Genomic DNA, 13,270 nt, shown 5'->3' with positions numbered 1-13,270 from the left:
GAACCCGCGGGCTCAGGCAGTCCACTCACCTCGGCCTCCCAAAGTGTTGGGATTACAGGCTGAGCCACCGAGCCTGGCCTGTACCCCAGAGTTTCAAAATCAAAATTAAAAGAGAGAGAGAAAAAAAAGGAGTGTGTCTGGGTGCTGGGCGTGCCTCCCTCTCCGCTGTGGGGGTGATTCTCATCTGAGCAGCCTTTAGTTTCACCTTGTCCAGACCTTACTCCATCGCAGCCCCCAGACCTGTTTCTTCTTCTCCTTCCAGCTCTGCAGCTTCGAAATCCTGGATGAGCTGGGAAAACACATGATGCTAAGGAGAGATTGTGACACGGTGGATACCAAGGTTCCAGGTGCTGGGATAGCCCAAGGATGCTGGGAGGACCCAGGTGAGACTTCAGGATTCAGTCTTGATTTCCTCTCTGTCTCAACCCTATCCAGGTGACAGAAACGAGACTTTGAATTCAGTCCTTCCTCTGTTGACCGAGGATCCCCTGCCCCAGGTGAGGAGCTCCTATCTGGGGAGCCAGGTGCTGCTTTATTCGCCTCTCCTTCCTTCACCCCTGAGTATGGCTCTCTGGTCCAATTGAACTCCTTGTAAAGGCCCTTCTGCCTTTCCAGGACTTTTCTTTGAAGATGGCTTCGTTGTTTAAGAACTTTATCTCCACCTATAACCGGACATATGAGTCAAAGGAAGGTGAGGACACACCCTTGGCTGTACCTGTTCCGATTAGTTCAGGTCCTTCCCCGAAACATGGCACCTTGGAGTTGGAGAGGGGAAAGATAGAGCAGTATGCCCATTCAGTGACCCCTAAGTCCCTGAGTTCTGCCCCAGCCTTCTAGGACTAGGCAGCCACCCCAAGAACCCGGCCCCTTCTTTCACCTGATCTTTCTGGTCAGAAACTATGGGCCTCCGTCACTCTGGGTGAGGTGCGACGGTGTGGAGGCCGGGTGTTTTGTGCTGAGGCCCTGTGGCCTTTCCTCGTGACCTCTGGGGTGATGCTTTTGTTTTCTTTTTGAGTTGGAGGGTCACTCTGTCACTCAGGCAGTGGCACGCTCACGGCACTGTGGGCTTGACCTGCTGGGGAGGCACCTGCCACTTTGCCGTTGAGAAGAGGGGCTTCCAAGAGGCAATCAAGCTGTGCCCCAGGCTCTGAAGCCAAGTTCCTGGGTTCAAGTCCAGCTCTCTCTCTCTCTTTTTTTTTTTGAGTCAGAGTCTCACTCTGTCACCCAGGCTGGAGTGCAGTGGCACGCTCATGGCACCATATCCTCGACCTCCTGGGCTCAGGTGATCCCTCCATCCCAGCATTCCAAGTAGCTGGAACCACAGGCACATGCTACTACACTCAGCTGATTTTTGGAATTATTGTAGAGACAAGGTCTCACCAAGTTGTCCAGGCTGGTCTTGAACCTTTGGGCTCAGGCATTCCTCTTGCCTTTGCCTTCCAAAGTGCTGGGATTACAGGTGTGAGCCACTGTGCCTGGTGGCGGAGGCGGGTGATGCTTTAAGCCCCATTTTGGTGACTGTTTTTATACCTGGGAGATCATTACTTCAGTTTGGTCCCAAAAGTTGATCACAGACGGAAGGATCAACTGAGCCCAGCAGGTGAAGGCTGCGGTGCTGTGAGCATGCCACTGCACTCCAACCTGGGCGATAGAGTGAGACTCCAACTCAAAAAAAAAAGTATACATATTTAGGACAACCCCCTGGGGTCCCCTCCCACTGTGAGGGCTTTTCTGTCCTCTCAATAAATCCTGCTTTTTTTTGAGTTGGGGTCTCACTCTGTCGCCCAGACTGGAGTGTGTTGGCACGCTTCCAGCCACCGCAATTTCGACCTGCTGGTCTCCGGCGATCCTTCTGCCTCAGCCTCCCAAGTAGCCGTAACCACAGGCGTGTGCTACCACACCTGGCTAATTTTTTATTTATTGTAGAGACAAGGTCTCACTAAGTTGCCCGGATGGGTCTCGAACCCATGGGCTCAGGCAATCCACTTAGCTTGGCCTCCCAAAGTGCTGGGATTACAGACTAAGCCACTGAGCCCAGCCTAAATCCTGCTTTCAAAATAAAAGAAAGTCGGTCACTTCTCTCAACTCTGTCACTTGCCTGTCTGCCCCCCTTCCTGCTCCCAGGGATGACCCTACCTGTTAGTCCCAGCTGTCCCTCTTTTTATGATCTACCTGGGCTCATGCCTCTTTTCTGTTGCTCCTTGATCCTCAGAAGCCCAGTGGCGCCTTTCCGTCTTTATCAATAATATGGCGCGAGCGCAGAAGATCCAGGCTCTGGACCGTGGCACAGCTCAGTATGGAGTCACCAAGTTCAGTGATCTCACAGGTAGGGGAGGTGGCCAGAGCCCTCGTGGAGCCTGGAAGAGGCAGGGCCTGCTCTCAAGCCCCCTGGTCAGGGCTGGCTTAGCATGCCCACATGGCTCCCTGCCCACCTTTGCCCACAGAGGAGGAGTTCCGTACCATCTATCTGAATCCTCTGCTAAAAGAAGAGCCTGGTAGGAAGATGGTCCGAGCCGAATCTGTGGAGGACCCTGCCCCGCCTGAATGGGACTGGAGGAGAAAGGGAGCCGTCACTAAAGTCAAGAACCAGGTCGGGCCCCTAGAAGCGAGGGTGGGAAGTGGCACTGCACTGGGACTGGAAAGGGATCTGGCCCTGACTCTGCTTGTCCTTTGCAGGGCATGTGCGGCTCCTGTTGGGCCTTTTCGGTCACAGGCAACGTGGAGGGCCAGTGGTTCCTGAACCGGGGCACCCTGCTCTCCCTCTCTGAGCAGGGTGAGCCCCCCGCTCTATCCCCCTGTCCCCAACCCAAGCCCTCTGGAGGGCGTCTTCGGGACCAGCCTTCTGTCTCCTAGAGCTCTTGGACTGTGACAAGATGGACAAGGCTTGCCTGGGTGGCTTGCCCTCCAACGCCTACTCAGCCATAAAGAATTTGGGTATGCATTCATGGAGTTGGGGGCAATAGGATCCTCTTTTCCCGCTATAAGAAGTCAGTTTATGAAGAGGGTAGACACGGACATGGGAATCACACAGAACTGGGTTCATGTTTTTATTTGTTTGAGTTGGAGTCTCACTCTTTTTTTTTTTTGAGTTGGAGTCACTCTGCCCAGGTTGGAGTGCAGTGGCATGCTCACGGCCACCACAGCCTCAACCTGCTGGACTCGGGTGATCCTTCTGCCTCAACCTTCCAAGTAACTGGAACTACAGGCCTGCACCACCATGCCCGGCTAATTTTTTTATTTATTGTGGAAACGAGGTCTCGCCATGTTGCTTAGGCTGGTCTCGAATCCCTGGGCTCAGGCAATCCTCTTACCTCCACCTCCCAAAGTACTGGGATTACAGACTAAGCCACTAAACCTGGCCGGGTTCAAGTCTTAATGCTGACACTTATTAGCTGAAGACCTTGGACAAGTCAGAAATGGGGCTTACCCTGCCCACCTCGCAGGCTTGCTTTGAATATCAAGAGCGGAAATATATAAAGTTCCTGGTATATAGCAGGGACTTGGTGATGAGGAGGTCTTAGTTTCTCTACGTGGAGGTCTGAATTTCTAGAACGCCAGGTGGCAACCTGAGGGGAAATGTTGACCTCAGCTGGAAGTTCAGTTCAGCGGTGGGCTGCAGTAGCAGGAGGGTGAAGAGCTAAGGGACTGGAGTGGCTTTAGAGACTGGTCCAGGAGCCTGGCATGGGACTGGGCTAGGTTAGAAGTGCCCTTTCAGCGCGGGACAAGTAAGACAGGGTCAAGAGTCCCAAGAATGCTGGGCCAAGAGTCCCAAGAATGCTGGGCCAAGAGTCCCAAGAATGCTGTGCCAAGAGTCCCAAGAATGCTGGGCCAAGCCCTTGGTGAGGAGTCAGTTGGGAGTGGAGTCCTGTCCTTGCCACGTTTCTTGCTGCTTACTGTTGTTCTCTGCTCCGCGCCTCTCCTGGTCTCAGTCTTGTTGTTTCTAGAATGGGGCTATTCCTCTGAGGGGGTGGCCTGTGGCCTAGGGTGGGTGACAAACATGAGACCTCGTGCATAAGGGGGTTAGCATGCTTCTCCTGGCTCTGAATGATAACCGGGAGTTCATCCTTCCTCTGCCTCCCACCCCTCGCCCCTCCTCACTCCCCACCGTTCCCCAGGAGGGCTGGAGACAGAGGATGACTACAGCTACCAGGGCCACATGCAGGCCTGCAACTTCTCAGCAGCGAAGGCCAAGGTCTACATCAACGACTCGGTGGAGCTGACCCAGAACGAGCAGAGTGAGTAAGGGGCGGGGTGAGGCCGAGCCAGGTGGGGATTGGGCCCAGGCGTCCACTGAGGCCGGCCCTCCCCACCTCAGAGCTGGCGGCCTGGCTGGCCGAGAAAGGCCCGATCTCCGTCGCCATCAATGCCTTTGGCATGCAGGTAAGGCCCTAGCCCTGCTGCCTCCGCTCCATCTCTTGTGATTCCATCCCCCGCTTCTCCTTGGAGTTGGCCCCCTCCTCCCTCTCCCCCCAGTTCTACCGCCATGGGATCTCCCGCCCGCTCCGGCCCCTCTGCAGCCCTTGGCTCATCGACCACGCTGTGCTGCTCGTGGGCTTTGGCAACCGTGAGTCCCGTTGGCTGTCCGCCTGGGCAGCCACCCCTGGCAGGCAGGGCTTGGACCACAGCATCAGGACCTCTGGAGGGGGATGTTGGGGAATGCCTGGGGACCCCACTTTTATCCGCTGCCTCAGGCTGTTGGCCAGGCGGAATCATCCATCCCCTCTAGGGGAGGGAGGTAGAGCTGTGAGAGATGACATGGTTATAGCCCAGTGACCTACTGGAGGTGGGTGGGTGGATGCCCTCCCCCTCCCCCGAGGTGGACCAGGTCTCTGTGAGGGTGGCAGGTGGGCCGCTCTTTCTGCTGTCCCTGTCACAGAGTAGACCCACTGCTTGAAGGGTGCAAAGTGCTGCAAGCCTTGCCCGGAGACTTGGGGGGCCCCTGACTCCTTGTACTCCACACTGCTCCCCAGGCTCTGAAATTCCCTTCTGGGCCATCAAGAACAGCTGGGGCACTGACTGGGGTGAGGAGGTGAGTCTTGCCTGCCCGGCCCCGGCTCCCCAACCCCCGTCCTAGCACGGTGCCCTCACCCACTCTTCCTCTGCAGGGTTACTACTACTTGCATCGTGGGTCCGGGGCCTGTGGTGTGAACACGATGGCCAGCTCAGCGGTGGTGGACTGAGGAGCCTGCTGGCTCCAGGACCCGGTGCTGACCAAAGCAGCCCCTTCCCAGCCTGGCCTGTGTGCCCAGGCCCCTCCCCCAGGAGGTACAGCCGGCCGAGGGATGGGCACTGGGTCGGGAGCACAGCCCCTGCTTCCCTCCACCCCTCACCCACCCTGGAGTTCTGCACCTGCACTTTGGTGGGATTGTGGTAGCTAGGAGGATCTTGGGGTGAAGGATGCCATCTTGGCAGCCAAAGTGGGGGCTTGGGCAGCCATCAGGAAGAAAATATTCTGATCTTAAGCCCAGAGCTCAGTCCTCAGTAGGCTCTGGCTTCCTGCCCCAATTTCCTCTGTTGGATGCTAGAAATTTTCTGGTCCCCCTGGATTTGGGGACGGTGTCCCCCTCCACATCCAGGAAACTTGTAACCACCCCTTTCTAACAGCAATAAAGAGGTGTCCTGGTCCCCAGTGTGTTGTGAATGCGCAGTCCTTGAAGGCAAGGAAAGATGGTTGGGACTCCTGGTGCATCGAGGTAGGATAGCCGGCCCTGCCCAGGAGACTGGGGACCCGGCTTCTGCTTCAAGAACCCAAAGGAGGACTTCGCAGCAACTCGGATGGATTTAGAGTCCGTCATACTCAGTGATCTATCACAGAAACAAAGAGCAGAGTACCATATGTTCTCACCCATAAGCAGACCTTGAGCGATCATAATACTATAAGAAAGGGATTGGCAGTAGTGGGAAACTGCCAGGGGAGGGGGATGGGATTGGCAGTTGAGGGAAACAGCTGGGGGAGGGAGGGGCACACCTCATCCACAAGGGTACCTGCATAATTAATGTTTGTGTGTCTACCCCTGAATTGTACCCCACACCTTTAAAGTAAAAAAGCCAGGCTCGGTGGCTCAGCCTGTAATCCCGTGCCTTTGGGGGGCTGAGGTGAGTGGAGTGCCTGAGCCTGCGGGTTCGAGACCCGCCTGGGCAGCAAGACCTCATCTCTACAATAAATCAAAAAATCAGCCGGGCGTGGTAGCGCATGCCTGTGATTCTGGCTACTCGGAAGGCTGAGGCGGAAGGATCGTCGGAGCCCTGCAGGCGAGGCTGTGGTGGCTGGGTGCGGCCACTGCACTCCAGTCTAGGCGACCGAGTGAGACTCCAACTCAAAAAAATAAAAATAAATAAAGTAAAAAAGAAACCAAAGGAGATGGGGAGAGGCCCACAGATGGATCTTTATTCAGAAACACGGGGCTGGCCATTCTCTGAGGCCCTTGCTCCGAGGGGTGGATGGGATCAGCCACAGGGAGCACCCTTCCTTCATCTTGCGTAGACAGCCTCAGATTGAGGTCAGAGGTCGCTCTCCCCGTAGAGGGCACTGGAGAAGGCCACATAGTCCAGGGCTCCAACCGGGGCCCCGGATCCCTTGTAGGCCACCATCCGGCGGATGCAGTACTCGGCCTGCTCGGCCGGGAGCTCGCGCCGCAGCTCTTCAGGGGTGATATAGTTCTGGGGGAGAAAAGGTGTTGAAGGCCCGCAGGCCCCATTCCCTGTCCCAGCCCACCAGCGCCCCCCACTGCCCGAGCCTCACCTTGTCTCCCGCCAGGATCTTGAAGGAGGCCACGACCTGCTCAGCCGTGTCAGTCTCGGCTGTCTCTCGGGTCATGAAGTCGATGAAGGCCTGGAAGGTCACGACCCCGGATGCGTTGGGGTCCACCATGGTCATGATGCGAGCAAACTCTGCTTCCCCCTGCAGAGACGGAGGCCAGGCGCCATGCCCATGAGCGCTAAAGCCATGAGGGCCCCAGTGTCCCCTGTCTAGGCTTGGCTTGCACCATCCCAGTGACAGGGTGCTTCTTTCCTCCAAAGACCTTAGCCTGGCCTTAGGAAGTCCTTCAAGGAAGGCTCGTTGGTCCTGGATTTTTCTCTGGGGTCACACCCCTGTCTGCATTGTTGCTTCTCTGAGGTAAAAATGTTGCAAGCTCAGATTTGGGGGCCCCACAGAACCAGGTGCAAGTGGGTTTACCTCTGAGCTCTGCATGGGTGTAATGAAGAGTGAAGAGGGCCATGCATGGTGGCTCACGCCTATAATCCCAGCACTTTGGGAAGTGGAGGTAAGGGGATTGCCTGAGTCCAGGAGTTTGAGACCAGCCCGGGCAACTGGGCAAGACCTCGTCTCTATAATAAATCAAAAAATTAGCCAGGCGTGGTGGTGCATTATAGATCCAGCTACTGGAAGCCTGAGGTGGAAGGATCTCCTGAGCCCAGCAGGTTGAGCCTGCAGTGGCCATGAGCCTGCCACTGCACTCCAGCCTGGGCGACAGTGGGACTCCGACTCCAAAACACAAAAGTGAAGGAGATAATGTGTGTGAAGGTGGGCGGGTGACCAGTACAGAGGAGTGGGCTCTGACGTGCAGCTGGGAAGGACCTGGGGACACTCACCAGGTCGTAGCCCATAGAGATGAGGCAAGCTCGGAAGTCATCGGGCTCCATCCTCCCGTTCCGCTTCTGTCAGGGTGAGTGGATATCAGGCTTGGTCCCCAAGCCCCACCAGTCCCCAAGGTCTCTTACCCCACAGGGCTGGGCCCCTGCTGACCCGGTCAAAGTGGTTGAAGGATGCTCGGAACTCGTTGAGCTGCTCCTGGCTCAGACCCTTGGCATCTCGGGTCAGTACCTGGTTCTCCACCTCGTTGATGGTGCGGGCGATGGAGGTGAGTAGCTGCTCCCAGCCCACGCGGATGTGCTGGCAAGCAGGAGGCAGGACAGTCAGCGGGCAGCCCGTACCTTGCTGGCTCTGGCTCTGCTCTCAACCCCTGAGTGACCCTGGGAGGGCCTTCATTCCTATCTATAGGTTCCACTGAGTGGCCCCCAGCAGCCCTTCCTGTTGTTTTTTTTTTAGTTGGAGTCTCACTCTGTCACCCAGGCTGGAGTGCAGTGGCACACTCACGGCCACCACAGCCTCTACCTGCTGGATCAGGCAATCCTTCCGCCTCAGCCTTCCAAGTAGCTGGAACTACAGCCACGCCAGCTAGTTTTTTGATTTATTGTAGAGACGAGGGCTCACCCACTTGCCCAGACTGGTCTCGAACCTGCAGGCTCAGGCAATCCTCTCACCTCTACCTCCCAAAGTGCTGGGATTACAGGCGTGAGTCACCACGCTCAGTCTTCCTGTCTTTTGATCAGCCATGGCCAATCCTGGCCTGACTTTAGTCTGCTTTGTGACTCTGGATGGGTCGCTAGGTCTCAGTACCTGCATTGGGAGACCCTCCAGGGACACACATGCTGTGTCCAGCTGTGATCACCCCAGGTTTCCCCAGTCAATGCTGCCACCTCTCTCCTCTAAGAGGGTATGGTCTCACCTCCATGCTGTAGACGGTGTGCTTGTTGTCAAACACCAGGTTCTCCTGTAGCAGCTGGTGGTCACCCTCCAGCCGGTCAATGTTGCTCTTGTAGTTGATAATGTTGTGCTCTTGCTGTCGCAGCCCGGCCATCTGGTCCTCCAGAGACCCAATCAGCCCCGCTGCCAGCCGCCCCACCTCCTGCAGGAGTACCCAGACAGCATGAGAGCTCCCAGCTCCCTGGGACCCAACCCTGGCCACTTCTCCCAGGTCGGGCTCCCCTCTCCAAGCCCTTACCTCCACCTTCGCCTGGATCCAAGGCCCGACAGCATTGGCCTGGGCTGCAAACTGTCGCCGGAGCCTCTCGTTCACCTGTTGCCGTGCCAGTTCCTCCTGCAGTGTCTGGTCACGGCTGGGCACCAGCTTTCGGACCTGGAAGGAGGTGGTTGTGACAGAGCCAGGTCTGGGGGCTGGGAGATGGCTTTGAGGGGAGACTGGCTCTAGTTCCTCAAACCTATGCCCCTGTTGCCGCGAGCCAAATTTTCTGGGCTCTATGGGCAAGCCACTAGCCTCTGTAGGCTTCGGTTTCCCCATCTGTAAAATGGGAATAGGCTGGGTGCAGCAGCTCACCCCTGTAATCCCAACACTTTTGGAGGCCAAGGCAAGAGGATTGCTTGAGCCCAGGAGTTCGAGACCAGCCTGGGCAACACAGCGAGACTTTGCCTTCATAAAATGTCCAAAAAATGAGTTGAGCGTGGTAGTGTGTGCCTGTAGTCCCAGCTACTTGGGAGGCTGAGGTGGAAGGATCGTCTGAGCCTAAGCGGTTGAGGCTGTGGTGAGCTGTAATCATATAACTGCACTCCAGCCTGGGCAACAGAGTGAGACTCTGACTCCAAATAAATAAATAGTCTGGGCACGGTGGCTCATGCCTATAATCCCAGCACTTTGGGAGGCCGAGGTGAAAGGATTGCCTGAGCCCATGGGTTCAAGACCAGCCTGGGCAACTCATCTATATATTAAATTTAAAAATTAGCCAAGCATGGTGGCGTGTGCCTGTCGTTCCAACGACTTGGAAGACTGAGGCGGAAGGATCACCTGAGCCCAGCAGGTCGAGGTTGCAGTGACCGTGAGGGTTCCACTGCACTCCAGCCTAGGCCACACAATGAGACTCCAACTCAAAAAATAAATAAATAAATAGAGACTGATGATATAATTTATAACAAATACAGGCGGTTTTATAAAAGATGCCCACACACTAGACTTAAATCTTCTTTACACCAGTCCTGACAGGAAAAATGCTGTTATGATCATTATACAGATGAGGCCAAGATGGGCTCAGTGACTTATCCAGTGTCACACGGAGTCTGTGGCAGAACCCAGACCTGAAAGTGGGCTTGACACTCTATATCTTGGGACGTCTGAGGCTTCAAGGTGGCTAGAGTATGCAGGAGGGCATGGGAGGCGGCAGGGTGAGGCTACAGGAGCACCGACCTGGTCCCACTTGGAGTTGATGTCCTGCGGGGTGAGGTTGATGTAGGGGTTGGTAATGTTAGGCCGCAGCCCGTAGGTCTGGCAGATCTTCTGGATCTCACTCTGGATGCCCAGGATGGCGCCTCGCTCTCGGTCCGCCTCGGACAGTGTTGCTTTGAACTGGTCATGCGCTGTCACCAGGCTCTGGGGGTGACAGGAAGCATCAGCCGGCATCCCTCCACTTACCGCAGGCAACAGAAAAGGCAGGAATGTGCTCCAGGCCACCCAGCAGTCCCAGGCAGGCCTGGGGCAAGAACCCGAGCCTCCCATCTCCCAGCTCAGTCCCTGGGAATTGGGGTTTTCCTCTCATCTCCATTCCCCAGGAACCCAAAGGAATGGCTGGCAGGATTGATTTATGTAAAGATGAGGTCTTGCCAAGTTGCTCAGGTTGGTCTCGAACCTTCCCTGTCATTCCATCCAACCCCCCCACAGCTCAGGTGCCCACCTGGGTCTCCTCCACCGAGTGCACCAGCCACACGTCCTGTAGGTCCTCCACGGCCCCGTCCAGCCAGTTGTTGAAGGGTGCTGCCCGCCGGGCGAACTCCAGCTGCAGCTGGTCGATAGTCTCCAGAAGCTTCTCCATCCTCTGGGGCCCGGGGAGATAGGGGTCAGCCGCCTGCCCAGCAGCCCAACCTCACCTGCCTCCAGCCCAGCTCCCAGCTCCCCACCCCACCTCTAGCGCGTCCCGCCTCTTCTGCGTCAGTGTGCCCAGCTGGTCCCACTGGTCACAGATGGCCTGGCAGCGGCTGTTCACGGAAGCCGCCTCGTGGTAGTCCAGCTCACTGGGGGCGAGAAGGGGGACGAGTGTGGGGCCAGACCCGTGCCAGATTTCCTCCTGACCTGCCTCCCTGGGCTGGAGTCTGTGCCCTGGGTGGTGGTGAAGGCATAAGAGAGCCGGGACAGATTGGGGGTAAAGGGGGGCTTTCCTAGAGGGGACTCGCAGCGCTGTCCTGCGGGAAGGGGGATGCCTGCGGGTCCACAGCTCCGGTCCATGGAGGTGCTTGGATGGAGGGGCGTGGCCTGGCGTTTCGGGGGCGGGGTTATGCGAGAAGGGGCGGGGTTATGGGAGGAGACGGCGAGGTCCAAGCTGATGGGGAGCGTTTGGCTTAGCAAGGCCGGGAGGGGAAGGGTACGGCCAGGTTAGGGGGGCCGGCCACGGGGTGGGATAGGTCGCGCGCCAGTGAGGAAGGCTTTGGGAAGCAGAGCGGGGTCCAGAGATGGCGGTGGGGTTCCAGGAGGGGCGGAGCGAGTGGTGATGGGGAGGGACATGAGTACGACCGCAGGGGGTTGCCGAACCTGGGAGAACCCGGGGTCTGGAAGAGGGTAATGGGGAGAAGGGCGGGGCTTGCCGCCCAGGGGGCGGGTCCAGGATGGGGCGTTGTCTAGGGGGCGGGCCCTGCCGAGGCCCCGCCTACTTGAGCTCCTGGGCCAGCGCGGCGATGTGCTCCACGCGGTCCTGGTGCGCCGCTAGGTCGCTCTCAAAGGCCTCGTGGCGCCGCAGAAGCGCCCGCACCTCCTGGAGCGAGGCCGACTCGTAGTCGCGCTGGCTCAGCATATCCAACTTCCCTGCGGAGAGAGGCCCGGCTCTGGTCACCCAGCGGCGGCCGCGGCAGGAGCAGCGGGTGCCAGTGCCAGCCGGGCTGTGTGATCTTAGAGAATCCTCATCTGTGAACGAGGTGATCACACCTGCACAGCCTATCCTAAGGGTTTGCTCTGAGGCGCCAGCACAAAAAAGGTAGGTGACGCTCCTGTTCCCAGCCTGACCTATAAATGACATCAATGACCCCTGACCCAGCACCGTCCAGGAGGCCTTGGTACAGTTATTTGATCTCAAACTACGTCTCAACGACTCTATGAGCCCTATGAGTCCCTGATCCTGCTTCCTTTGCACGCCTGTTTCCCCAGCCCCTGGCACAGTGCCTGGTACTATGAAGGCCCCTCAATGAATATTTATTTGCTGGATGAATGTCAAAGTGCTTTTAAATGATAACTATCATAATTATGCAAATAAAAACCATACTTTTATTTGGTTGGCTCACGCCTGTAATCCCAACACTTTGGGAAGAGGAGGCAAGAGGATTGCCTAAGCCCAGGGGTTCAAGACCAACCTGAGCAACTTGGCAAGACCTCATCTTTACATAAATCAAAGAATTAGGTGGGCGTGGTGGCACATGTCTGTAGTTCCAGCTACTTGGAAGGCAGAGGCAGAAGAATCGCCTGAGTACAGCAGGTCGAGGCTGCAGTGGCTGTGAGTGTGCACTGCATTCCAGTCTGGGTGACAGAGTGCGACTCCAACTCAAAAAAAAAAACAAAACCCCAAACCACAATAATAGCGGCTACGACCATTTATTGAGGGCCTCTGCATTATCCGAGATTCAGAGACCTCCTGGGGTCACAGAACTAGCTGTAAATTTGAGAAATCCTTATTATAGCAAACTCTTGCTATTCATTATGTCCACAATTCATTATTAGCATTTAATAATTTTTTTCTAGGCAAGACTTATTGACTTCTAGGATTTCTTTTCTTTTCTTTTTTTTTCTTTGAGTCAGAGTCTCACTCTGTCACCCAGGCTGGAGTGCAGTGGTACACTCATGGCCACTGCAGCCTCGACCTTCTGGGTAGGTGATCCTTCTGCCTCAGCCTTCCAAGTAGCTGAGACTACTCAACCATGCCCGGCTACTTTTTTGATTTATTGTAGAGACATGGTCTCACCATATTGCCTAGGCTGGTCTTGAACCTGTGGGGTCAGGAAATCCTCTCACCTCTGCCTCCCAAAGTGCTGAGATTACAGATGTAAACCACCATGTCTGGCGATTTGTAGGATTAAAATCCCTGATAGAATACTGAATGAATGTTTTTATACAGAGTGATATATTTGACTCCTGCAACGTTTTACTTTGAGTATGACATAGTAATGTTAGGGTGAGGGATAGACTCACCTTTGAACAGCTGCTACATACACAAATATAATGTTAGATGCTCCATTAATCAGAGTGGACCTACAGGAGGCTAGAACAAGTCAGGGGAGGGGGAGGGGTAGCTGAGTTTACAGATTAAAAATTGCACGCTGGGCTCAGTGGCTCAGCCTGTAATCCCAGCACTTTGGGAGGCCGAGGCAAGTGGATTGCCTGAGCCCACGAGTTCGAGACCCACCAGGGCAACCTGGCGAGACCTCGTCTCTACAATAAATAAAAAATTAAAGCCGGGCTCGGTGGCTCAGCCTGTAATCCCACGCCTTTGGGAGGCTGAG

The 13,270-nt window shown here is 56.0% G+C and overlaps 2 protein-coding genes across 4 annotated transcripts in view; one reads left to right on the top strand and one right to left on the bottom strand.

Annotated features, from left to right (window-relative positions):
* CTSF (cathepsin F) overlaps positions 1 to 5,629 on the top strand; it is a 7,654-nt gene extending 2,025 nt beyond the window's left edge. Inside the window, exons 3-14 of the mRNA XM_008050071.2 lie at positions 263 to 347; positions 436 to 497; positions 616 to 691; positions 2,213 to 2,326; positions 2,445 to 2,590; positions 2,677 to 2,773; positions 2,854 to 2,934; positions 4,116 to 4,235; positions 4,316 to 4,380; positions 4,474 to 4,564; positions 4,971 to 5,029; positions 5,106 to 5,629. Coding sequence (XP_008048262.2) covers positions 263 to 347; positions 436 to 497; positions 616 to 691; positions 2,213 to 2,326; positions 2,445 to 2,590; positions 2,677 to 2,773; positions 2,854 to 2,934; positions 4,116 to 4,235; positions 4,316 to 4,380; positions 4,474 to 4,564; positions 4,971 to 5,029; positions 5,106 to 5,180 — 1,071 coding nt within the window. The 3' untranslated portion in view covers positions 5,181 to 5,629. The remainder of the gene's footprint in view (positions 1 to 262; positions 348 to 435; positions 498 to 615; positions 692 to 2,212; positions 2,327 to 2,444; positions 2,591 to 2,676; positions 2,774 to 2,853; positions 2,935 to 4,115; positions 4,236 to 4,315; positions 4,381 to 4,473; positions 4,565 to 4,970; positions 5,030 to 5,105) is intronic.
* Positions 5,630 to 6,367: 738 nt separating this feature from the next.
* The window catches only part of ACTN3 (actinin alpha 3), a 17,725-nt gene continuing 10,822 nt past the window's right edge, over positions 6,368 to 13,270 (bottom strand). Inside the window, exons 12-22 of one of the 3 annotated variants that reach the window (XM_021708570.1) lie at positions 11,435 to 11,585; positions 10,693 to 10,801; positions 10,465 to 10,605; positions 9,981 to 10,163; positions 8,787 to 8,921; positions 8,511 to 8,690; positions 7,748 to 7,894; positions 7,588 to 7,659; positions 7,058 to 7,066; positions 6,743 to 6,901; positions 6,368 to 6,660 (exon numbers count right to left, since the gene is read on the bottom strand). In XM_021708570.1, coding sequence (XP_021564245.1) covers positions 6,502 to 6,660; positions 6,743 to 6,901; positions 7,058 to 7,066; positions 7,588 to 7,659; positions 7,748 to 7,894; positions 8,511 to 8,690; positions 8,787 to 8,921; positions 9,981 to 10,163; positions 10,465 to 10,605; positions 10,693 to 10,801; positions 11,435 to 11,585 — 1,445 coding nt within the window. In that variant the 3' untranslated portion in view covers positions 6,368 to 6,501. Of the gene's footprint in view, positions 6,661 to 6,742; positions 6,906 to 7,057; positions 7,067 to 7,582; positions 7,660 to 7,747; positions 7,895 to 8,510; positions 8,691 to 8,786; positions 8,922 to 9,980; positions 10,164 to 10,464; positions 10,606 to 10,692; positions 10,802 to 11,434; positions 11,586 to 13,270 lie in introns of all 3 variants that reach the window. The other 2 variants (XM_008050069.2, XM_008050068.1) reach the window with 2 other exon arrangements.

The sequence above is a fragment of the Carlito syrichta genome, unplaced genomic scaffold (assembly GCF_000164805.1).
Source record: "Carlito syrichta isolate Samal-C Ts95f unplaced genomic scaffold, Tarsius_syrichta-2.0.1 Scaffold142954, whole genome shotgun sequence".
Taxonomy (NCBI): Eukaryota; Metazoa; Chordata; class Mammalia; order Primates; family Tarsiidae; genus Carlito; species Carlito syrichta.
Note: the sequence above shows the minus strand (reverse complement) of the source record. Positions and strands in the feature narration are given on the sequence as shown.